Source organism: Spea bombifrons, chromosome 4 (assembly GCF_027358695.1).
Source record: "Spea bombifrons isolate aSpeBom1 chromosome 4, aSpeBom1.2.pri, whole genome shotgun sequence".
NCBI lineage: Eukaryota > Metazoa > Chordata > Amphibia > Anura > Pelobatidae > Spea > Spea bombifrons.
This window is the reverse complement of record NC_071090.1, coordinates 11741503-11768794: the sequence shown is the minus strand read 5'-3', so window position 1 is coordinate 11768794 and position 27292 is coordinate 11741503. Positions and strand designations below refer to the sequence as shown.

Sequence of the window (27292 nt, the reverse complement as noted above, 5' to 3'; positions counted from 1 at the left end):
AATACTACCACGGCACGGCTACCCCTGATTTGCAAGCACCATAAACAGGAGAGAGACTGCCTGCGGAAATAAAACAATTAGCTGCCCCCACTTGCTCATGTTCACATTTTCATCAGCAGAGCGGGTAATGTCTGTGTTTTGTGGGCACCGGGGTCAGAACTTGCTTGCTTAACCCTTGCCAAGGTTAGGATTTATCAATATTTTCCCTAAATTCTTAACGCCAAAAGTGTTGAAATGTGTCTAAAAATCTAAAAGAAAAACAGTAGGCACGTCATACGATACGACGTGTCTGCAAACTAATAAAATGATTCACTACAAAAATCCTTCCAAAGTATTTAAATTCCAAAGATACACAACCATCACGCTGTCTAGTTAATAAACATCTCTTGAACCAAGCCTTTCGGATACTTAATTAATTTCTCTTATGGTTCATGATGTGCGAGGGAAGCATGCCCTAAGTGTACCTTCGCTTGACAGCTGCTGTAGTTTTCTGCATAACTTGTTCTCAAAGCTTTGCCTTTCTAATATCTGAAAAGCTAACTTCATTTTCCAGTGAGTGGATTTCTCCAGTTCTGAAGACTCGCTGAATTGCAGATATTACACACTACTGATATTGCATATGCTATTCTTTCTACTGATATTATAATCTTTCCAAACATTTGGTTTAATGTGCATCTTGTTTAGGTAATTGCGCCAATGCAAACCCTCCAAAAACATATGTATTTTATACTTATTTGTATCATTTATAACTTATGCTATGTTTTTAGTGCAATATTCGTTGGTGTTAGTATAGTGTAGGGTGACCAATTTCATTTCTGTTACTTCTTCCCAAGCATCACAAAGCTTTTGTGTACAATAGAAGTGTGGGATGTACATACAAACAATGCAAAAACCCCCAATGGAAAGTGTTTTCAATCGGCTTAGGGGCCCCACCAATTAACAGAAATGCAGAGTAGAGTGCCCCAACTTATACTTGGCTTACTAACTAATTTATGACAAATGAAGCCGGATGCAACTCGGGAAAGGGAAATATACTGGATGTCAGCATTTTTGAAAGGGTTCCTATTTTAAAGGAGTAAATTTGATTACCCTTGTAGAGACACTGCGTTGGAGCTGTATGAAACAGGGTCCAGAAAACAATGCCCTGTTCTGCAGAACCCTCGTTGTCAATGTGCTAGAAATGTATTTTTTTTTCAAAATTAACCCCTTAAGGACAATGGGCGGTCCCTAAACCCATTGAAAACAATGGATTTTGAGCCCGTACATGTACGGGCTTTGTCACTAAGGGGTTAAAAAAATGAACACAATCAAAAGCGGTTTACTGGCTATAACTTTGGCACAGTCTACTCAAGTGTTCTGATCCTGTAGAAAAGTGGGCATGGAGATGTGGACTTGTCTGAAATAAAACATGTGATGAAGCGAGTAGAGAACCATTGGAGACATTGATAAAAAGTACTGTTGTGATAAGCGAGCAATGTCCTAGGTGCGGAATTGTTTTCTTGGATCAGCGCTCACGATAATGGAGGATACCAACACTATGACACGTGCGAATGCGACAACGAGCATTCCATTGTTTTTCTCTGATTTTTGTCAGAGTGATAAGGAATATTGTTTTTTTTCTAACTACAAAGACGTAATGAGTGAAAAAGAATCCGTACACAGAATATGAAGAATGTGGAAAATAGTGATATGGAGTAAGAAAACAGGAAGAAAGAAATGCAAAGTCAGGCTTCAAAACTGAGAAATACGTGAAAGGGACTTAAAGAAACAACAGTGATAAAATATATTTAGGAGGACAAGCGGTGTCAGAGATAGCTATAAGAAAACCAAGTCGGGGAAAATTGGTTAAACATTATTTTCCACTAAGTTAGCAAGAAATTGATGATAACAGTTGGGCAGATAAGAAGCATACTATGAACTTACTGCTTATTGTAGTACTTGCTATGTATGTAGGAGTAGGGGCAGCTGAGATTTTACATCTCGAGTCAAGCAAACTCTAGTTACTCTTCTTGAATTCAGTTATTATGTTTAGTTGTTTATATTCTTTTGGATAATACTAATAATTACTGCTACTAAATGCACACAGTATGAAAAATAGGTACCTATAATATAATATAAAGGACAATGTGTGATGGACTATCAAGGAGGAAATGCTGAGATTGCACATTGTCCTTGACATCAATCTTTCACGAATTACTAGTGACACCTCAGCAGAACTGTGTGTGTTTTGGTGTTTTGCTGTTGAGTTTATATATATATATATATATATATATATATATATATATATATGTATTTGTAAGATAATGTAACAACACAGAGATTCATGAAGACCGATTCTGGTGCAAATTAGGAAGCAATCAATTAGAACATTTTGTTGGATTCCATCTTGCTATAAAATAATATATATATATATATATATATATATATATATATATTGTTTTATTGTGCATGTCTTATAAACACAAATGTACTAGCCAAACATTAAGCTTTTAATGCATTGTGAATGTAGAAAACCTAAAATAAAATATTTCTGTGACTGTTTTTTTTTGTACGTGCCCCAGATGAGTTCTTAATCAATTATTCCCATTAACCAAAGTCATGGTTACTCATTATTAACATTATATAGCATTTCTACAGGAATATGCATAAGCTTTGAAAAAGACAATAAACAAGTATGACTATGGCTTCCATGTAAACAAAATATGTAAGAAACACCTTACATTATGTGACTAACAAATATTATGTATGAGTAACGCGTATTATGAAAAATAATATGAAAAAGTATTTAATTAAAACTCAAAAGGAGTTTTATTCCTTAAAGGAAGAGTTGACTGGAGAATCTGCAAGGAAGTCGTGATTGCAGCTTCCTCACTTAACTATCAGCAAGGGCCAACGCTGGCTGGCTTCTCTAGCGTGAAGGGCTTAGTTGGTCCTGTATAATTTATTATTCAGTGAGTAAGGAGACTTGTCCAAGTTATATATTAAACAGGACCACCCAAGCTTGTTCTGCAGAATAAGCTTGCTTGGGTTGGCCCTTTATAACTGCACATTGAAGTGAAGGAGTTGAAACTGCAACCATCTTGTCCACTCTCCTTGAAGTGAGTATACCCCAATCTTGATCATTTTAACAATTTTAGTCCTCACTGTCATAGCTTAAAGTTTATGAAGATGCTGAAGTTAAGCAAATACATAGAGTGTAAGACATTTTTGTGGAGTTACATAGAGACGAAGATTATGGAGGCTGTTGTGTTTTAGTTATGGGACAGGGGAAGGGAAGCCACTGGGCTTTACTTGCTATTAGGGCCAGAAGGTGCCAGCTCTCCCGTGCTTGCATACAACCACAAGATGACTGACACGCATATAAGTGTTCACATCCGTGCATGCAGATATACTGTCACACACATTCACCTAGTGATCCATACTGGCTGGGAGCAGTTTCAATTGCACCTCAGCTACCATTACATTCAAATGTTACTTGTATTCTTAGAGTGGTTCAGTTAATTGAAAGCCATAATAATTCCCTTGGCATATAAAAATGAATAGAGAATACATTCCATGCAGACAGTCACATATATTACCATACTCGACAGAGGGCATGGTTAGAAAGTCACACTGAGATTCCCTTCAGAGCTCAGCCACCTCCTTCAATCTGACACGGAATACATATGGGTGGGAATGGGATAGCCAATAGGCTCAAATCACTATGCTGGGATTGTATAAAGCTAAAACAGAACGGTATTGCAAGTACTATATGCTATTTAAAGTAAGTAGATCATTATTGTGGTAGAGAAGAGGGCTTTTACTAGTCAATATGTGCAATGCAATTGGCCTTCAGAAGACATTTGTATCCCTGTTTCTAACCCCTTAAGGACAATGGGCGGTCCATAAACCCATTAAAAACAATGCATTTTGTCTTTGTCATTAAGGGGTTAACATTCCACTCCAACTATTTCTTCAGAAATGGCTTTTGTGGGCTCATTCCTCAGCATGTAAGATCATGGTTGTGTTATGAGAGATAAACAGATTTTTTAGAAAGCATAAAAGGAATATGAATAATGCTGGTGATATGATCTTAAGGAGAAACACATGTTTTTATTACTACTGTCAGATTAAAAATACATTTTCAAAATACTGTGCTGTTTTCCTTTCAAAGCAGTTCTAGTTTTTATATTATATAATGTTTTTCTGGTAGCCGCATATCTGTCTGTATTCTAGCTCTACTAGAACACACTGACTCCCTATCTGCCAGTAGTAAGCGATAGAATGGTTCATTTTTAATCACCCAGACGGACATCCTGACTAATGAATGGCCGCAGAAAAAGTCACCCAAAATATCATTTTAAATATGTTTAAATAAAGGAATTTATTAGAACAAATATATATATATATATATATATAGGTTTTTAGCCTAAACTCTGTATCCAGCATTGTATTTTATGCTGAAGGAGAAAAGCTTTTTTTCCATGGGTCTTTGCTTTGATTATTATTTTATCCAATCTCACATTAAGAATTGCGGCTTGATTTTCTGATTAGTAAATGAGATGCAACGTAGTCCTGTACCCAAAACAACATTTTAAAAGTTTAGTTTTTTATTATTTAAAAAAAATACTCATTTTCATTGAGCCTAGAGCTTCATTTTCATTTTGGACCATTAGAAATGAAGCTGAAGTGTTGATATAATAACCATTTATTAGACAGAGGGAATCTAAACTATTTAACATGTCCGGTAATGTAAGAAGATGTGTGCATATTGGGGAAAATTATTGTATTAAAAATACATTTATTATCTAGCGTATCCATAACAACATGCAAGTGGCTGCATTATAAAAGGAAATAATATTATGTATTTGGCTGCAGCAGCAAGTGTTTCAGTGTTTACAGTTTTATGGGTAATGAAGGATAGCTTTCATATGGAGTAATTTGAGTATTTTACATTAACCTTTGACTCTGAGTAACTATATCTTGAATATTGATTGAATACATGTCCCTACAAACCCTCTTTAATAATAGTTTTTCTTCATTGGCTATATGTATATATATATATATATATATATATATATATATAATTTTTTTCTTTTTTTATTTTTTTTTATTTTATAGTTCTATAAATAGACTACAGTTTCTCTACCATGCATTAAAACTACTTGCCAACCATTCTATAATGAATTGAATTATTTTCTAATTATAATTTAATAATGTGTAGGCATATGCTTATCATACTTAGTGTCTAATCTTAAGGTTCTCACTGGAAATATTGGGGGGTAGGATTCAATCAGCAGAATATACTCTAATTTACTATGAATTTAATAACTCTATGAATTTGAGTCTACATGTATATGTTTTGTTTTAAATATACAACAGAAATTTAAAAGTTAGATGTGTATTCCCTCTAGCTATCTCTTGGGTTATTTCCCAGGATGCTGCATTTCCACAATCCCAAAAGAGGATCTCATTTTATAGTCCTCCATTCACTGCCTAGAGCTTAACTGCTGATAACAAGATGTGAGAAGACACTTCTGCACCCTATCTGGTATCATGTAATGTTCTGATTTTTATTATGGAGAGGGGAGGTTGCTGGTTCTCATATCGAATAACCTGTGTTTGTTTTTCCCTAGCAAAATATGCCATTTGTTAACCCCTTAATGACAAAGCCCGTACATGTACGGGCTCAAAATGCTTTGTTTTCAATGGGTTTAGGGACCGCCCATTGTTCTTCAGGGGTTAACAGTTTCCTGACTCTTATAGTGAGTCCAAAGGGCCTGAATCTCCAGAAAATGATGTACCGAGGTTCAGTATTTAGTCTTAGCTACCTAGGTACACAGTTGGGGACAGTTAATGTCCCTAGGTATCACAAAATGTCACTCTGCAGGCATCAGGATAAAAGTATTATAGTAAATAGAATACATAAAAATAATTTATAAAACCAAATTAACTAGTCACATGACAGATACATTTCATTTTTGAAGGTACTATAGGCATAGTAGTGTATCAAGATTTCAATCCTTTAAAATAACTCTGAATCATGAATTAAAAATGTGCATCTTTGTTAAAAAAAAAATTACAAAAAGCTACAGTGTTACTAAAGGTGCGGAATAACCATAGGATTATAAAATGTGCTTACAGAAATCGGCCTCGCAGCCCTTTTAGTATGTTCATTTTGGCAGCATTTCCACTAATTAGACAAGTATGCAAAAGAAAATGACCTTACTGCCATTTATAAAGGAGCCTGCCTTTGTACTTGTCAAAGTGTCCGTCGCTGACAGAATCTATGTAGGTGCTTTCCACAATGGTCAAAATCACAGGTCAAATATAAAAACATGGCACAAAGCAATAAACAAATGTTTGAACATAGAACAGAGAATTATTGCATTTTTAAAGTGTTTTATTGTTGGCTTTTCTTTGTGTTTGTTACTAGTTCTGTTTTATTCCATAATATTGAAACCAAGGTTGTCTTTTGCTTTGCCCATAACTTTTGACCGGGTGCCTGACCAGAATGGAAATTTAATGCAAATCTGGTGGGTGGTTTCTCACTGCAGAAAAACATACATTTATTCCATATGGTGCTGAGACCTACAGCCAAACCCTGTAAATGAATTACCACCAACATCACCACAAGGAAGGGCTAGACAGGGCTCTAAATGTTTTTTAATAGTAAAAATGATCTACAGATTCCGAGATATTTAAAGTTGAAAAAAAAACATTTTTACCCCATTTATTGTGTTGGCTGCACATCTGTACTAGAGGTTCCTCTGACCTGTTAATCGCTCCCCCATCAGGCTGTGAACATTCTATTCATTACATATATCCCCTACAATGCCAGGGAACTGCAATCACAACTCTGGCACTGCAGGGGTTATTTTTAACCTGGCCTAGCGGTCCCCTGTAAAATTTCTGGAGGGGACAAACCCATATTTTTAAGGGATAAGGGGAAATAAATTAAATAAATTGAGGTCCCAAATAACCCCCTTAAAATCTCAGGAGTGGACTGAAGTGACTGAAGGATGGGGTTGGAAGCTGAGGGTGACTGAGGTGACTGAAGAGCAGTTTTGGGTTGAGATGTCTCATAAGGGCAGTTTGGAGACTGAGGTGGGTTAAGAAGGCAGTTATGGGGCTGAGGAGGCTGAAAGGGCAGTTGGGAGTGAGGGAGTATAGGGGAGTCAGAGGGCAGATGAGAGCTAAAGGGAGAAGTCGAGGTGGGTGAAGAGGGCAGGTGAGGGTGGAGATGTGGCTGATGGTTACAGATGGGGGAGTAAGGGAGCAGAAGGGGTGCTGAAGGGTCAGGTGGGGTAACTAAAAGAGGCAGATCTTGGGCTGAGGTGGTTAAAGGTCGTAATTAGGGGTGAGGAGAAAGGTGGGAGCTGAGGTGGCTGAAGAGGACTGCCAGAGAACATTTAACAAAGGTAGGTTATGTATGTGCCATCTGTGTGTTATTACAAGTGTGTAAATGCATATGTGTGTATAAATGGATAGATGGATCGATGTGTGTATGTGTAAAAATATATGTGCGCAGAATATACCCCAGTATATGTGATGGTCAGTATTTATTCCAGTACAGTGTATGTGATGATCAGTTTCTATTTGAGCACAGATAATTGCTAGCCCTGAGTGTATGACATTTTAATGTATTGTTAAATAAAGTGGAGATTTTAAAAGATCTCTTGTGTCTAGCCCTTTTGAATTGCACCTGAGTGATGGACGACCTCCTTCCATTTCTTACTTCCAATTAGATTGCCACTATTTAGAACTGGGGTCTATTAATTAATTAAAAAAAAACAAAAGGGATTGGCATGTCTACGTGCTTCTGAGTATCTAGGAGAACATTAATATGAGAGAGGTCTATCGGGGGTACAATTTCAGGTTAGATTACTAGACATAAAATTAAAATTGCAGTACAATATTTTTTCCGCAGCATTAACTAGTTACTGGTGCATTATTAATACTACAATGATAATTCTGTAGATTGTTGCTCTGCCAGTCTCTTAGGTGTTGTTACATACAATTTTAAATATTAATCTTTAAAATTAAAGTTAATACTCGACGATCAGCCACATTGCCAGAAGACAAGGCGTCAGCGCATGGGATGTTTCATTTACATCATTGGCAAACTGAAGTGCTACAAGACTTTTAAGTATGTGTGAAGTTCGTGTTGCCAGATGATGTGCGGTAAAAGTACTGCTGCTGGATCTTTGATGTTACTAGCGATGATGTAATTGTGTTATTTGTGCTGTCACCAGTGATGCAATTGATAAGGTAGTTAATAAAGGCATTGCTGATGCCATTCGTGATGCAGTCACTATGTGGTTGATGATGTAATTTTTAATGTCATTATTATGTCATTGATTGTCATATTTTGAAGAACCTTATCGTGTATTTCCCAGCTTTTTTTCCATTTAAGTTAAAATGCAAGTTTGAAATTAACAAAAGTTTGCCATTCAATCTTTAAAATGTGTTTCATAAAGATGTAGGTGGTTTACTGAGAAAAGGCAGCGCTCATTTAATCTGATTTTATTTTGCAAAGGAGGAACATTAATGCCCATGCATTATTAATTGTATGGTTTTTTTTTTTTTTTTAATGTATAATCTACCATTTACCCTTTCAGTTATAGTGATCAGCACCCATTTTCTCCCTGGGCGGCAGCACTGCTACTTTATATCAAAAAGGGTACCATCATGAATGGTATACATGGTTCACCACCTATACAACTTTTTGAACTACATATTCCATGTATGGTTGCCATTAGACTTGTGCGTTAGGATTCGTATGAATATTAGCATAGGAAAATCCTTTTACTGTGTCTGAGAACATCGATGCTTCCTAAAATTACAAATATGATTAAATATAAGTTCACAGGAGGGTTAGTGGCTGCGCTCTCACGGATGTGAATATGTGAAAGAAAGAGAAACACAATAGTGCAATATGTCTCAAAGCTTATTTTTTGTAAAATGAAGGCCGCAAGTGGCTACTCACATTTGGTGGGGGCTTCTTCAGTTAGCCCCAAAGTATGCGCTTGGGCGATATAATCCTCGCCTTAAAGAGCCTTTGGCAGCACTATGTAATATGGGTTTCTTCAGTTAGCCCCAAGATGTGCATTTAGGTGGTATAATCCTTGCCTTGGAATTTCCACAGTTCCTTTTTGGTGAGCAGTGATAGAATTGCTCACTCCTCAGCGCATAGGTGGTGAAATCCCCACCAAGGATATAGTGGTGGCTGACAAGGTATTCTGTCTTATAAATTAAAAAAGGTCCAGGAGCAAGATAAAATAGTTCTAAAAAAAAACTTATTTATTTTAAACTTTTGGTAATAAAAACCAATAAAAACCAACAAAAGGTTAATATAAAATAATACACAAACGCGTTTCAGCTAGCACAGGCTTCCTCAGAGTGTACACCAACAAATTATATGATTTAATTGGACACTTCTGCCTTTTCCATATTTAACTGAAAGAGTTATAGTTCTTTATAGTAGTTAATATACAAGCGTACAACACCGGGATAGTGACTGCAATAGCATTTGCCTAGAATCTGTGCTTCAGAGTAAAAGAACATTTGCATATTGAGAGAGTCATTCCTTCAAATTAATAATCACTTGTTAGGCCTCCACAAGCACAACCAGCATGGAAAGAATGACAGCTGGGATAGCACAACTTGGCAATATTAGACAAGCAGCTGTTAATGAATAAACCTTTTTTATTTAAATGAAAAACATGCTTCATCACTTTTAAAGGGAGATATTGTGCACTCATACATTTTATGTATTTATGGAAGCAGTTTGGTCTAGACAAAAGACCTAGACTTTTTTGGTTTAGAAAAATCTTTTGTCCATGAAAAAGCGCACACAACACATTAAACATGTGCAAACACATCCTTTGTGTTACCGCTATTTATTTATATATATATATATATATATATATATATATATATATATATAGTAAGGCTCCAGTGAAACCAGGTATAAAGATGCCCCTGGAACCTGGGGTAAGCTTTCCAAAGTTTCTCTTGCACAGTCGCAACAGTTGAGAAGAGTGGTCACCCTTTGTGGGGCAGACGTACAGGTAGAGCCACTTGATGATATGCCATAAATAGCATTTAGCACCATTGTCTTCTCATCAGTACAAATGGACATTCTTAACCCCTTAAGGACAATGGGCGGTCTCTATACCCATTGAAAACAATGCATTTTGAGCCCGTACATGTACGGGCTTTGTCATTAAGGGGTTAAACACAGTGCAAGTGTGTACACTCATTTATATACCATGTAATTTACATAATTCTTAAATGAACTGAACACCTTGATGAGTCTATGTTGTTCCGAATGACCTGTAAAAACTGAGAGGTATGGCAAGGACTTTTTCATGACAGGTGGATAAAGACTTGATGAGTGTAACAAAGTATTTCGGTCTGTAATTTTCCTGGGTAATGTATATCTTAATGTATCAGTTTGCCTAAACTGTTCAACATCTAGACATTTGACTGGTAGATCTTGTCAACTGAATATTCTCAAGAAAGCTGTCTCGCCCCCAGTTCACCCCTGTTAAAATATTGTCCACAAAACGATGATATATGAATATGAGAAAGTTCTCATATACAAACATATCAGCATTGACGTATGTTGGCGGGGTTACACCCATGTTTGGGGGCGTTTATAGACTCATTTCACTGATGTGGGTCATCTTTATAAAACTCCCACTCCAATTTACTGTATGTATACCTCGTATTAAAAACCTGCATTCTTGAATAGATATTCAAGAACAGTACCGGGGCAATTGTTAGAATTTATTTATTTATTAAAATAACATCAAATGGATCAGAAATACAGTGTAGACATTGGCAATGTTGTAAATGACTATTGTAGCTGTAAATGGCTGGTTTTTAATGGAATATCTTTATAGGCGTACAGAGCCCCTTTATCAGCAACTATCACTCCCGTGTTCCAATTTAAAAGGTTAATTGGTCATTTGAAGGCCCTTTGCAATTAAATTAGCTCAGCTAGAAATTTCCTAATTCTCCATGAAAACAGATAACGGATAAGTGACCCCAAACTTTTGAGCGGTAGTATATATATATCCATAAAAGCCTGCTACGAATGTAGGAATGAGGTCAACTTTTGAAGCATTAAATGTTAACTTGTCCAATGGAAAAAAAAATTTCGGTCATGATTTTAAATGAATCAGCAGATTTGTACACACAGTTGCAGTGCACTAATAATTAATTGCTCAATTTGTTCCCCAAAGTATCCCGATCCCCTGTGCGTTTCAGTCTCTTAGGTAACACATAAGCAGATTTTGCTTTCTTTTCACCTGTCTCGCAAATCATTTCTTTTTCTCAGCTGCGCACTATGCCAAATCAGAAGTAATGAATAGTTAGTTCACCGAGACATCAGAACATATTAATGTACTGAATTTAATTCGCTTGTTACATTTTCTGGTTCTTGTTATCAGATATACAGCTATTTGCAACTGTCTTTTCTTACATTTTCTTACCGCTATCATCTATCAAGACTGCGGGAACATTGAAAGATTATGCACCTAAAGCTTGAGCATTTTACCCTAACACTGCATATTACTAGCTCACCAATGTTTTATATGAAAATGTTCATTTCTTATCTTTTTCTGATGACACAGAGGTAAAGACGACAGCGATGTCTGCCAGAAGAGGCGAGGGCTACCAGTCCTCTCCAGATTGTCCCAGAATGCTGTGTGCATCATGATTTGAAAATGCTAAGAGGAGCATTTATTCCAACAGCCATAATTTTTATATTTAGTTCCGTAAATGTAACTTATTTTAAATACATTTGATAGCGCCTGCCATAACCTTGTCTTTCAGGTTAGTGATGACACATGAAAGATCATTTTGCATGCTTCTGACCTTTACTCACTTCTTTCTAGTTGAATAACTACTCCCTAACTAATAAAGTGGTTGATCTCTCTCTGCCCATCGGCTAAGAGTCCCCCCTGTAAATTTGCATTGGAGGTTATGCAGAATCCCCCATTATGCATTTACCCCCAGCTATTTCCCATGTAGAAGATGTGTCCGGCCGAATATATCTCTTGACACATGATATACCTACCTTTAGTCAGTTCCATCTGTTGTAGACGGTAAGGTGACACAGATTGGCTGTTTCACGCTGAAGCTACTACCTCCCGGTACATGTCATAGAGTACTTTAATAGTCATTATTATTTGGTGATGGCTGTAAGCAACCTTAAACTGTTCCTTTAAGAATAAGTTAAAGATATTGAGAAGGACACAGAACCAGGGAGCAGGGAAGAGGAGGTCAGGTGTATGGAAATGTTATGTATCAATCAAATGACACAGGCAGTGGGTAAGGAATCAAAAAGTGCTGTACTTCTGTCTTATTGCTTGTGTCTTATTCTAAAATATATTACCATATTGATAGAATACCTTAAAAACGAATCACACGGATCATGTTATGCTATTTCACTTCATGTAAAGGTCAAATAAAGGAAAGAGTTTCTTTTTAAATCCAAGAAAGTAATTCTTGCACAAACCAATGAATTAAAATGCAACCAGAGGTGTAACATAGGGAGCTCACAAGTCTTCTTCTTGGACATTTGGAGCCTTCAAAGCTGGTGCCAATGGTATCTCTGGCTAATTATTTAATTTTAATACTTGTAAGATATTTATTATCATATTGCTTATCATTTGTGGAAAACTGGAACTTTGTGCTTATCTGATTCACCTAATAATCTAAATAAATTAGTACACAATTCAAACCATTATAAATACATAAAGAGGGGCCCGCAAACACAATTTGCATGGTGTCCCAGCTTTTTTTATGCTACTGGTTCAATAGAGAATTTTGAGGAAAGGGGGTGAGGCTGTGCCTGGAGGCTTCGCCCGTTTGTGGAAGTTCGCTTGGTGGCCAGAATAATGAAGACTGATTCGCTGAGAAACAGAAGCGTTTTTGCACCTCTCTTTCTCCGGGAATCTATCTGCATTATTCTGGCCTACAAGCGAACTTCCACAAAGCCTCTTCTACCAATTTTGTGAAAGTTCAATGAAAGGCCAGGTTCAGAAGCAGACGAAAAACAAAGAGTCAGAGAGAACATGAATGAGAGTGAGACAAAATTTCAGAGCTTCTTGACTTAGGAATTCATAGGAATTGGGGAAATTTGCAAATTTTGTTTCAAACTTAAATTTGAATCTGTGGTAAGCTTCTCATAAGAGATAATCAAGGTGTACTTGCTGTTTTACTATTTTATGTTAAATATTGAATAATACTACATTAAGTTAATTTGGTTTTTTTGGTAATATAATACCCCTATTTTAAAATAGTGCTTTAATACACATGTATAGCGAACAGTGGATTTGGGAAAAACCTTTTGATTTACTTTTTCCAGTTAAGCATGTCTAGATAGATTTGTAGGATTGGGCTATTCATGTATACATGTAGATTTTGAGTACTATTGAACTCTGCTACACTTTTCCATCCTTGACAGAAACTGTCTTTGCATAGTAATGCTGATTTCCTCTCAGGCAGATATCTTCTAGACTGCTGTAGCACAGACTTTAGTTGATTGTTCACCTCCCTGGGCCAGTCAGAATTAGATCAGAGAATCTCCCTAAAAGGCACATTGCCCACAAGAACAGAACTGTGGGGCAGAACTGTGGGTTCGGAGGTGCTAGATAATGTTTAAATGAGTAGAGTAACTTGAGATTGTCAGGTTCTGTCATAATGTCTTCCAGATAATCTCAAATTACTCTGTTCATCTGAACCTTCCCTGGCAAACAAAAGTTAGAGTCATGGTCCATGCATGCCTATTGTAAAAACTGTCCTAGGTGTAATGGATGACTGGGTCTATTTCTAAGAAGGAACTTTATCACATACCCTCTTCCTGTAGCTGAACTACACCTAACTGAACTTTCACCCTCTTTGCCAAATTAGAAATTAGGGGACCACAGAATCGGAACCAGCAACCATAAGCATATGATATCATTCCCTTGCCTGTGTCACCACTAACAGGCTATGTGGTCACTGGAATTCCTGTCTCCCATGTCCCCTATCATGCTGGAGCGTTGTTTCATATCCCTGCACTTGTTGGCACTGTATATTTTCCCTATTTTGACTCATAGCCTGGAACTCAGACTATGATCCTGTTTTGCCCTTTTGCACCAAGTTTGTTAATTGTAATTATTGGGATTTTGACCTTGATTATTCTCTTTTGGGTTATCCTTCTGTACTCTGCACTGGTGCCCTCTGTATGGGACCCTGGCTAGCTTGACTCTGAACCACAGACCTGGTAACCACAGTCCCAGTCAGAAGACCCCATACACCACCTCCTGTTGTCTTGGGGTAAGCTCAGGACTCAGCTCTCTTAACACCCCCTCAAACAATTTAAAGTGGTTAGCAGCAGATGCAACAGAGACAAGATGTAACCCCCACAGGACATCATATCAATTGCAGGATGTATGGAAACCTTACCAGGCCCCCCCCCTCCCCCTCAACTCCAATGCTCTGAAGCAATTGCACTTGGTTAATTTTGCAGTACAAACAAAAAGAATTAGAAAACATAACTGTTCTTAAAGATTTTAGAAGAATTAAAATGTTATATGTAGTCAAGACAGTAAACATACAAAACAACTTAAGAGCAGCTTTTCAATGATAGCTTTTTTATGATAGTTTATGCAATGCTGTTTATATTTATACTTGTTTTTTTATTGAATATACTGTATCTCAATTACAAGAGAGAAGCAAATAAATAAGTAACAGAAGACCTGTTTCATAAATTATTTTGTTAAATTCATGTCCGAACTGACCATCATGCAAAAAATGTCTGGTGGGGCAGGTTGCCCCAAGGCACCTCCCATGTATCGTTACTGCTACTTGTGAAGCAGATTCCATCCTTTAGTGTGCAGTTGTCGGCTGTTTGCATCCAGCAGGCGGACGGACATACATACCGTATTGGCTCGAATATAGGCCGCACTTCCCCCCCCCCACTTTAAGTCTTTAAAGTGGGGGTGCGGCCCATATTCGGGGTCTAGCTCCCGATGCCCGGGACATGCAGTCCTCCCCCCCGGACGTCGTGCAGATGTCCCGGAAGCGGATGTTGTTTACTCGCATCGCCGCAGCCGGTGACCGTCCGCACGATGCGTTTTACCTCTGCCCCCAAGACTTACCAGAGCAGACTCCCGGGTGTCTTGCGGGGCCGGTGGGGGACATCTACGCAATACGCGTATACAACTTCCGGTGCTGGCACATCTGCTGGCACATCTGTAGATGTCCCCCGCCGGCCCCACAAGACACCCGGGAGTCTGCTCTGGTAAGTTGGGGGGGCAGAGTGACAGCATATCTCGGGGGGGGGGACAGTGGCACCATATCTTGGGGGGGACAGTGGCAGCATATCTCGGGGGGGGAGGAGGAGGACAGTGGCAGCATATCTCGGGGGGGAGGACAGTGACAGCATATCTCGGGGGGGAGGAGGAGGACAGTGTCAGCATATCTCATAAATCAGCATATGACATTTAGAATGGTGACTCTGGAAATGTATTTTTCAGATGGATTTTTCCTAGCAACATATTACAGATAGAACATAAGAGAAAAATATTGATTCAATAGTTTCATGAATCAGAATGTCACCTTATAGAGGTCTGGCAGAGATTCAAGCTTTATTTATAATTAAAAATGATTGTCTTCATGCTGTCTTGATACCGCGTATTTCTGAAATGATAACTGTAGTAAATAGTAATTCCAAGTAGTGAAATGACTAAATGTTATGTGATTGTCATAGTACATCTGTTAAATAAACCAGTGCTATCAGACACTTCTTTAGGCCTTCCAATTCAATACACACAGGCGTACCTAGAGTATTTGGCACCCAGGGCAGATCCTGTATGTGGCAACCCCCACTTTAAAATGTAAAGACACCCACAAAAAAAAAATATATTGGCAAGAATATTTATTTCACAAATTTGTAAACTGCTTGTGCCACTTTTGCCCCTGAAACAGCCTGCCTGTGCCACCTCTATAAACACTTATAACATTTACTCACTCATTCATTAAAATATGTCCGCGGAGATGCGGACGAAGAAAGAAGGTACCAGATTAAGGATTGAAGATAGGATAGAGAAGACAGAAGAGAAGGGCAAAGATAGAAGATGACAAAGAAGATGCAGAAGAAGATATGGAAGCGGAAGTGGTTGGCAGAAGCCAAAGTGGCTGGCATAGAAGATAGAGAAACATTTAGAGAGCGTGAAAGAGAATGAGAGCGTGACAGAGTGAATGACCGTGTGTGAGAGAGTGAATGTGGGCACCAGGCAAATTCCGTTCCCAAAGTAAAAATCCCTCCGAATTTTTGGCTGATCTGATTTGGCAGGGAATGAAATTCATTGCCTGATATTAATGGGCTAAAAGAGAACCGGGCCATTGTCTACTATGTAATGCCTGGAAGAGAATTGTGACGCAAAAGGGTGAATAGTGTGATTAAAGCACATTGATATGAGGGTTAATATGTTATTCCCTGTATAAAGTATAAAAGGAACTTTGAATCAAGATGATCTTTGGCTGAACACAGTTTAATATGTCCTTGAACCAGAAATGCTGGAAGTTTCAGAACCAAGACTGTTGAACAGCGAGTACAGCATGAGCATCCTGTTTTTTAATTAACCACAGAAATTATTAACAATAGTTAATGAGCACGATCACGTAGACAGATATTCACATAGAATTTTATGTATTAATAAAATGTATTAAAGTGGTTAATAAACTAAATGCATGATTTCATCCATTGAGTAAAAGTGTCATCTCTGTATCCTCTGTTAACCCCTGCCTATCTACGTAGTTGTGGGTTAAAACACTATATGAACAAAAGTATTGGGACACCTGACCATTACAACAACAGGGGTTTTTTATGATGTCATATAAAATACATAAACTTTAATATGTACTTGGTCCCCTATTTTCAGCTATAACAGCCTCCAATGTTCTGGGGAGGCTTTCCACAAGATTTTGGATTTTGTTTCTCTGGGGATTTTTTCCCATTCATCCAGTAGAGCATTTGTGAGGTCAGGCACTGATGTTGGATGAAAAGGCCTTACTCACAATTTCCATTCCAATTCATGCCAAAAGTGTTCCATGGGCTGGAGGTCAAGACCAGATATTTTGGGATCAATTTGTGGAAGGCCCTTTTCTATTCCAGCATGGCTGTCCCTCTACTGGATGAATGGGCAAAAATTCCCACAGAAACACTCCAAAAGTTTGTGAAAAGCCCTCCCAGAAAAGTTGAAGATGCAAAAGGGGGACCAGCTTCATAGGATTGTCTTGTTTATGCAATGTCATAAAAAGTCCCTGTTGGTGTAATGGCCAGGTGTCCCAATTTTCAGTAGGAGGAGGTGTGGAAAGGAACAAGGGAAGTTTACAAAATGTAACGCCATCCATGCTAAATTAAACTAAACAGTGGGTGACACTTTCCACGCTCCCTCTTAATATGGGTTCCTTGAGTTATTTCTTTATTTTTTTTAATGTTATTATTTTGAACCTCAACGGTGACAAGGCTATATTTGTTGAAGACAAGGTTACATTTGTGAGCTGAAGAACTCTTCCAACTTGTATTTACATCTTGCAAGTAATTTGCAGGATTAAAATAAATAAACATGCCTTCCTCAGCTTGAACGTGGCTAAACCTTTTTTACTTAAGTGTTTGGAGTTATATATATTTCTTAGTAGCAACAAACCGGTCTCTTTTTTTTTTTTAAAGTAGCATTTATTGAAATATTTCAAATGACGTCTTTCTTGGACAGAAAAAGGTACAGTGTGTGTATTATTGCCAAAAAAGGCATGCCCAGGCACATAATGCAATTTACCTCACGCTAAACAGCAGGCTATAAAAAATTACAGGATGGCATATTTGAAGTGGCAGAGGCAGCCACATGCAAAAATACATTTTATTTAAATTCTGTTCTAAAACACAGCATGAAATATAAACTCAATGGTGCGCATCATCACATTTTTAAAACAAAGCTGAAATCAAATATCAGCTAGTGCCATATTTCCGAAGAATATATTTAGACCACTAGCATTTTCTTATTAACACAGCTGAAACCTGAAAATGAAATGCATATATGCCAGCAAATACTGTTAAAGCCTTGGCAAGTAGTACATTGCATTGTAATTTATGCAGAACTGAGCTGACCTAATTTTAGGCTGAATGTTTTGCCTTTTTTCACAAATTAAAAAAGTGCCTTAACACCAAGTTTGAATAAAATAACACAGCTTTTTGATGTAAGAAACCACATAAAATAATCAAGAAATGTGTTATCTTATGACTGAAATAGTAGCTGGGAAAATATATAGTGGAATATACAGTTAGTACTTTCAGTTACTGTCTGTCAGTCTGTCTATCTTGGAGCAAGGAAGAAGAACACACACTAAATACTGCAACTCCTGGAAATGATGCTTACAAAAACAACTACCGTATGTTCCGGCGTATAAGACGACTTTTTAACCCCAGAAAATCTTCTCAAACGTCGGGGGTCGTCTTATACGCCGGGTACTAACCGAGTACCGGGTACTTACCGAGCCGGAGATTCCCACGAAGCCACGAATCTCTAGGGGAGGGGCGAGCAGAGAAGCCGCCTCCCCTGGGCCGGTCTTCAGGGCCGCGCTGAGGTAGGTGCAAGATCGTGATCTCCCCAACTAGCCCTGATCAGCGGGCGCCCGATGAGCAGGGCTGGTTGGGGAGATCACGACCTCCCTCTAACTAGCGCAGCATTAGGGAGCTCGAGGTCTGGCACTTCAGACCTCGGCTTCCCTGCTCCCTAATCACTACGCACCGGCTATTGATGCCGAGCGCAGGGATGACGTCATGTCCCGGCGCTCGGCAATTGCCGGCACGTAGTGATGAGGGAGCAGTAAACAGAGGTCTGAAATGACAGACCTCGCGCTCCCACAACTGGATGGAAGAAAGAAGATAGAAGATGAGAAAGGTAAGAGATGGGGAGAAAGGGGTGTGAGTGTAGTGTATGTATGTTGGTGTAAGATGGTCAAGTGTGTGTTTGTAAGCTGGTGTGTGTGTGTGTGTATATATATATATATATATATATATATATATATATAAATATGTATATGTGTATGTATATGTGTATATACATATGTGTATGTGTATGTGTATGTGTATATATATATATATATATATATATATACACATATACATATACATATGCGTATGTATGTATGTATATACATATGTGTATGTATGTGTGTAAAGGCAGGGGTGTGTGGTGAGGGCAGTGTATAAATGTCTATGTATAGACAGGCATATGTGTAGATATATATATGTGTGTGTAAGGGCAGTGCATGTATGTATATGTCTGTATAAAAACCAGCCAATCACCGGTAAGGTACATCGCTTGCCATGATTGGCTGGTTGTTGTATGGTGGGTAGAGGGGTAGTCTTATATGGCGAGTATAGCCCAAACTCTATATTTGGACTGAAAAAGTTGGGGGTCGTCTTATACGCCCAGTCGTCTTATACGCCGGAATATACGGTAATGCACAATTCTGAGATATAACCTTTTCCATACAAATCACGTATGAGATATGTTGTTTCTCCTTCAAAAGAGTGCAAAGTTAATAAATGTTTTTAAAATTCAAAGGAGTAATAAAATAAAACCTAAAAAAGCCAAAGAAATATAGAATTTTGATTTGTGTATGAGGATGAATGTGTGTGTGTCAAGCGGTTTAGCCTTTTGTTTTGTTCGTGTTCACAGGAAAAAGCAGAAACTTTAAATACACTATTTTTCCTCAGTATATATTAAGGAGGAACCTGTGGCAATGCATATGCAAATGACTACTGCAAAAAATGTGCAGACATGTTGTGATTGGATGACTCAGGACAAGGTGCTGCAGCAACTAATGAAAGTTAATGTCAACAAAGCTCCGGGGCCTGACGGTATTCAACCACGAGTACTTAAGGAGCTACGTCTGGAAATAAGTGAACCTGTGGTTCCTATATTCAAAAAGGGTTCAGACTCTGTTCCCGGAAATTATAGACCTGTGAGCTTAACTTCCGTTGCTGGGAAAGTATTTGAAGGGCTGTTTAGGGAAAATATTCATTGGGAAGAACAGTGTTATTAGCAAAAATCAGCATGGTTTTTATGAAACATAGGTCCTGTCAAACTAATTTTATTGCATTCTACGAAGAAGTAAGTAGAAGTGTAGATCAGGGTGTTGCAGTGGATGTAGCAGTTGCTAAGGCCAGTAAGGTATTGTCGTGTATAAAAAGAGGCATCAATTTGCAGGATAAAAATATAGTTTTGCCCCTTTATAAATCAATGGTAAGGCCGCACCTTGAGTATGCTGTGCAATTTTAGGCACCTTTTCTAAAGAAGGATATCTTGCACTAGAAAGGGTGCAGAGGCGGGCTACAAAATTAATAAAAGGAATGGAGCACTATAGTTATGAAGAAAGGTTAACTAATTTAAATCTGTTTAGTTTAGAAAAACAGCAAATTTATTTAATTTAGTGTAGAAATATTTAAGTGGTAGAAAAAACAATCTTCCTCCCAACTAAATTTAAAGAAAAAGAATACTTTTTCCGTGGTCTTAAAAGTAATCCCCTGTAACTTGGAATTCATACACGGAGTCCATTGTTTTTAACTGTTCTAGTTGCGAGTTAGATTGAATATGTGCACTGATGTATTATAAAATGTGATCTTTGAAATTAATATAAAAATTGTATTCTAAGACAAAATCCACTTTTAAAATGGTGCATGGTCCTTTAGCTAGTGCTATCTGTTGTGTTATTATATTCAAGGCAAAAAAAACATCAGCAAGATCATTTTATGTGCCATTTTTACATGCCTCCGTTAATGAAACTTGACATGTTAAGATTATTTCCAGATAAAGTCATAAAGCTGTTTCACAATGTGTGTGTTTAACTACAAAGCTCCATTAACCTTGAAACCAGGTATCCTAACTAAATGGGCTGTATTGACCTTAAATGCATTTTCAAATATTTCACCGATTACAGATAAAAAGGTAATGTGCATTTTTCAAGAAGCTTGGGAAGTACACTTTACAACAAAAAGTAAGAGCGCTGATGTTTGGGACAATCTAACACAATCTACTTAAAAGAGATGTATGTTATCCCAAAAGGGAATTTCATGAATAATGAAACAAATTTACAGGAAAAAGGAACCTTACTAATGGATCGCAAGTTACATAACTAGTTTATGCAGAAAAACGTGTACATCAGCATTGATGGAAACTTTTAGATGTATTATTTTTATTTAAAAAAAAATAATAAAATGGGTTTTTATTAGCATATCAAACCATGTGCTCGTTGCTGTTTTTTTTTAAATTAAATTTAATTATCTCCATATAGTCGTTATCAGCAGATGTCCATAATGTATTTTTGCATTTATTTTAGATGGCTATACTACAGACGACATTGAGTTTTACTGGCGTGGAAATGACCATGCGGTTACGGGAGTGGATAGGATTGAATTACCACAGTTCTCAATTGTGGATTACAAGCTTTTATCAAAGAATGTGGTTTTCTCTACAGGTATGTATAATTTAATCCTAGGAACATAAACTCTTTTTATAGATTAATGACATGCTTTTTTAATTTAAAGTTATTTCCTTCATCTGAAAAAAACCCCAATGTCATGTGGGATTATGTAGGTGGAATTAAGCTGTAAAAAGCCAAGTATTGGAACTTGGTATGCCTGTTTTCCATTGAAAACATATACCATTTTAAATACCCTGTTAGATACCACCGAGTATGATCAAGTTGGAACAATATAATATTTCACAGTGATAATTTTATACTTGCTTATTTCAGGTTCCTATCCAAGGCTATCTCTCAGTTTTAAATTAAAAAGGAACATTGGCTACTTCATATTGCAGACATACATGCCTTCAATTTTGATCACCATTCTGTCATGGGTTTCTTTCTGGATCAACTATGATGCTTCTGCTGCCCGTGTTGCTTTAGGTAAGTGTGAACCTACAATATAGAAAAAAGACATATATATATATATATATGTCACTCTAATAATAGAAGCCATAAACACCATAAACAAAGCCATAAACAAAAATATGCGGTGTTGATGGAATTGACATTGGATTCTTAGTGATATTTGTAAAAATGTGTATGCGGCTTTAGTTAATGTTCACAAGTCTCCTTCTGAAATCTGTCTAGTGGCTTTATCTTCTCCCCTATCCATCTCTATTAAGAATATGCAGACGCTTTCCTTTTTGAGAGAGCTGATTTCCAGATTCCTGACAGAATCCTGACAGCCCCTCATTTATAGAATATTATCTATACAGATTGTCTGTTAATAGCTAACATATAAGTCACACAATTAGTGTATCTAATTTTTACATAATTAAATAAGAGATACATGTAATATCAGTATGCGTGTTTTGCTTGACAGGAACGCCCATTAACCATGGAAAGGTTGTGTGTACGTTTCTGTTGTTCAGCTTTGATTGTATGACACTTTTTTAACCATTTTGTTTGGTGGAGAAACCCTAAAATGTTATACTGTACAAATGCTGATGTCATATACTAGCTCTTTGCAGATGGTTTATTATTTTTTTAAAGTAAATCTCTGGGCAGAAATAACCAGAATTAGCAGGGTTGTGGTTAAGAACTCGTCATTGAGACAAGTCGTGCTATATGTTTTATACCTGCTATGTAAACAGCTAATATATATTTTAAATGTAATGAAGGTTATAAAATGATCTTAAAAGAAACAACATTAGTTATGTATTTAGTCACAATTCCTAGTTTAGTTCCTAATCTGTATTCTGTATGTGGTCTAGCTGCCTTTTTCTGTTTTCCAAATGCTAATTTGGGAATTTAAGGAAATTGAAATGTTAAGACCTGATTTGAAATTTTTAATGAGCAAATCCTGCTATACTTTAAATGCTTTTCTTATTGTCCTGTGGTTGTTAAGAATATGGATGGAATATGTATAGCCAGAGCCGGCCTTAAGTGTTCTGGCGCCCTGTGCAGACTACTCCTCTGGCGCCCCCCATCCCCCCAAAAAAAGGAAAAAACCTACCACCTGTGCCCCTTCTCACTGCCTTCCCCCCTCTGGTCCTTCTCACTATCTATCCCCCCTGCCCCTTTTCACTGACCCCCCTGCCCCTTCTCACTGCCCCCCGCCCCTTCTCACTATCTACCCCCTGCCCCTTCTCACTATCTATCCCCCCTGCCCCTTTTCACTGACCCCCGCCCCTTCTCACTATCTACCCCCCCTCTCCCTATCCTTACTTACCTTGTTGCCGGAGTCCTGCGGTGGGAGCGGGAGGCGTCCGTCTTACCGTTCTGCCGCGGTTCACGCTTCACAGCTGAGTGCCAGAATAATTCCGGCGCTCAGCATGAAACGCCGGCACCGCGACGGAGTCACGGAGAGTGAGGGGCGCCGAGCAGTTGCTGAAAACTTCACGAGCGACCACTCGGCGCCACTGCCCGGGACTTAAATTAAAACACCTTTATTTAACATGGAGGATATAAAAAAACAAACAAAAAACCCAGATTTTTTAATTTAAGTCCTGGGCAGGCGCCCCTGTTGCCAGGTCGCACACCCCTAAGGCCTGCCCTGTGTATAGCAAAAAGGCACATAAATACAATTTTAGAATTAATTTCACTGGAATAGACTCCTTTCAATGATCCACTGCTATTTGAGATCTTAAAGCATATTTAAGATCAGAACACAACACCAGTTGTGCCACACATGATGCACCATCTTGTAATTATTGATATGGCAAATGGTGTGTTAAACATATTTACACCAGCCATGTTTCATCACAAAATTGGTGGCACAAACGATGTAAAAGAGTCAACTCCTAAAAAGCATATAATCAAAAAGATATGTACTCATGTTTTGGAGTGGATTGTTTAATGCCCAAGTCCTTATTTTAGGAAGCATGTAAATGATTATAATAATCAATCACTGTATATCTCAATTCAAATATTCCTTTATTCATTTTTTTTCTTTGTAGGAATCACAACTGTTCTGACAATGACAACCATCAACACTCACCTTCGAGAAACACTGCCAAAAATCCCCTATGTGAAAGCTATCGATATGTACCTCATGGGGTGCTTTGTATTTGTGTTTATGGCTTTGTTGGAATATGCTTTGGTCAACTACATATTTTTTGGTAGGGGGCCACAGCGGCAAAAGAGAGCAGCAGAAAGAGCTGCAAGTGCCAATAATGAGCAGATGCGAATCGAAATTAATAAGGTACGTTATCTACTTCTATATTCAAGAGAGTAAACCAACATCCGACTTATGCTCATGAAATATAATTGTATTTCAAAGTGTACTACTGAAAAGGTGCCCTGGTACGGGGATAGTATTTTGGGCAAATTTAAGCCCTTCTTCATAGCTAGGAATGAAGACAACACAAGACCTCTATCTCCCTAATGTACACAATAAAACATACATTTTATTCAAATAATTAGCATAATAGGGGACACTAGCAGATTATGTTCTTTAAGACATCTTTAGATTGTAAGCTTGGAGCAGGGCAATTGGTTGATGGCAGAGGAGGCCCCTGCAGACAACCAATAGAGTCGCTTGCATGGTCCTTTAACTCCTGATGGGGAACTTGGCCTGTTTCTCCGCTCCAAGAGTTAAAGGTCTTTAACGCCTGACAGTGAACCTACGGATTTCCACTCCTGTTATCTACGCAGCACCGCAGGGGTTGATGCCAGAGGAGGCTCCTGCAGGCGACCAGGCGAGTCGTTCGCCCGGCCCTTTAACTCCTGACAGCGAACCTACAGATTTCCGCTCCCGTTAACCCCTGCAATGCTGCGTAGATAAGGTAGGTTAGATGGGGAAGGGACCAGGGAGATTAGTAAAGGAAGACAAACATGAACACGAAGATTCTTCATGTTGTGTGTCTTCGTATACGTTTTGCCGCCGCCATGTTCGTATGTTCGGTATTCGGGCTGAACAACGAAAAATTAGTGCATTCTTATGTAGTACCTTGAACAGGGAAAGAGAACAAAACTATTTTCCATTGGATAACACAGAAAAAGTCTACTTGATCTTTACATAGTGTGGCTATTTAGACCTGCTTCAATATGGCACCAGCCATTGTCTTCATTGTATGTTTATGTTAAAACAAATGTATTCATGTGAATCTTAATGAATAACAATAAGCCATTTAATTACCCTTGCAAAAATAACACTATTTCCTATTTCATAGATGGATCCACACGAAAACATTTTATTAAGCACACTTGAAATTAAAAACGAAATGGCAGCATCAGAAGCTGTAATGGGCCTTGGGGATCCAAGAAGCACTATGTTGGCTTATGATACATCCACTATCCAATATCGGAAAGCTGGCTTACCCCGGCACAGCTTTGGAAGGAATGCTTTGGAACGACATGTGGTTCAGAAGAAAAGCAGACTACGAAGACGTGCATCCCAACTGAAAATAAACATACCAGACTTGACTGATGTAAACGCCATAGACAGATGGTCACGCATGATCTTTCCAGTGGTTTTTTCATTCTTCAATATTGTCTACTGGCTCTATTATGTGAACTAAGACTAAAAGCCATAAGTAGACAAAAACTTTATTTCTGTTCAGTTTAAGTGTGAAACGAGAAGTGGGGTTTAGAGAAATATATTCAGGAAACAGGTTATATTAAAACACCTTAGTTGCTGGTAATCTCCGCTGTGTATGTTGTAGAACACCCTTCATTCTTTTCCCATTTCAAATTCTGGCTCTTTGTTCCGTCTACTTTATAAATATTCAGATTACTTTTATATAGTTGAGAATGTTTTCCATATGTACATGAATATGAATATAAAACAAACAGCCATCTTAATTCTTATTCTCATCAGTGCCTGCAAGTAGAAGTAGGAATTTTACCCCCAGCAGCAAAGCACCTCCAGGACTTTTTGCAAAGGAGTAAAGAAATCAGGGCTACTAGGTGATACCTTTATGTGGAGTTTAAACAACAAAGGGTGCTTAATAATTAGGGCATACATTAAAAGATCAGTGAACATCCAGTAACTTAAATTAATTAGTGTTGGGAGAGTAATAAAAAGAGTGGGGATAATAAATAACTAATGAGCTAAAGAGAGACAACCAGATGAAAAGCTCAGTTTGATTCAGTTTGAACCACTTTTTCACTGCCACATACTTATTAAAGGTTCTAGTAAATTACTATATAAAAAAAAAATCAGTATTAGAAGAAACATTTTCCAAGGAAAATCTTGAATACCTATGTGTACCCAGTTTGTACATTTGCAAGAAAAAACATTTTATTATTAACCACTTTAGTAACAACGCATCACCGTTTTTATTATGAAGCCTGGCATGAAGAGAATTGAACTTCTACATATGGGCTTGAATAATGTTGCGCCTGCCATCATACTCCATCACCATGCAAGTGAGACATGTAATTGCACTTTTCGCATCTCTTTATTTTATCAAAAATAAAAAAAAGCGTTATGCTTTCAAAAAATATATACCCGCATCCCTAATTTTAACTACTGTCAAAATGACAGTGTTTATTTAAAGTATTGTGGCATATAGGAGGGTCTTATTGTAGTACAGTTTCAGCAGTATAAAATATATTATTGTCCAAATAAACTATCTTTTACAAGAAGAAACTATGGCAATTTGTAATTAAGGGCTGGGTTTGGTAAATGCAAATCCATTTACCAGGGTAATCAGATACAGCTAAATGTGTTGCAATAAATGAGCTTTTGGATTTAAAGACAAATAGCTTTTTATAAAATTATTCAAGCCTGAGTTAAAAGTTGAATTGTTTTTGTTGCCTTCCCGATGCATTTGAATTAACACGATAGCGGATGGTTGCATGTATGTTGCTGCCCTTTGCACCTCACCCGTCTATTTCCTTGGGTCACCAGATACGGAGACCAAAGGGAATGCCCTGTCCAGGGCAAATAACATTACAATGTATACATATTATTATGTATCCAATTTATACGTAATACAATAACGATTTATTACATTAGGTATACTTGGATACATTTTAGGGCTGCAAATTGTTTCAGACATGAGCCGATTCAGCATTTTTGTTGGTGGGATGTATTCTTCTACCAGATCATCTGCTGATATCAGTTACCACTCCTTTTTGTCTTCATCTGTAGTTAGCTTCTTTGAGTTTAGTTTATTATATTATGCAGATTTTCAATTAAAAAATGTATACTTAGGAAAAGTTAAGTAAAATAGATATAATCAGGCATTGATTGAATCAGGTGTCACTTTCATTTATGATGTATGCTACGTTTTAAGCATATCCTGTATCCTAAAAAACAAGGCTTATATAA

The 27292-nt window shown here is 37.7% G+C and overlaps 1 protein-coding gene across 1 annotated transcript in view; it reads left to right on the top strand.

Moving 5' to 3' along the window:
* GABRB2 (gamma-aminobutyric acid type A receptor subunit beta2) overlaps positions 1-25708 on the top strand; it is a 147552-nt gene extending 121844 nt beyond the window's left edge. Inside the window, exons 6-9 of the mRNA XM_053464720.1 lie at positions 21385-21522; positions 21802-21954; positions 23973-24217; positions 25188-25708. Of these exons, the coding sequence (XP_053320695.1) occupies positions 21385-21522; positions 21802-21954; positions 23973-24217; positions 25188-25535 (884 nt within the window). The 3' untranslated portion in view covers positions 25536-25708. The remainder of the gene's footprint in view (positions 1-21384; positions 21523-21801; positions 21955-23972; positions 24218-25187) is intronic.
* Positions 25709-27292: the final 1584 nt, after the last annotated feature.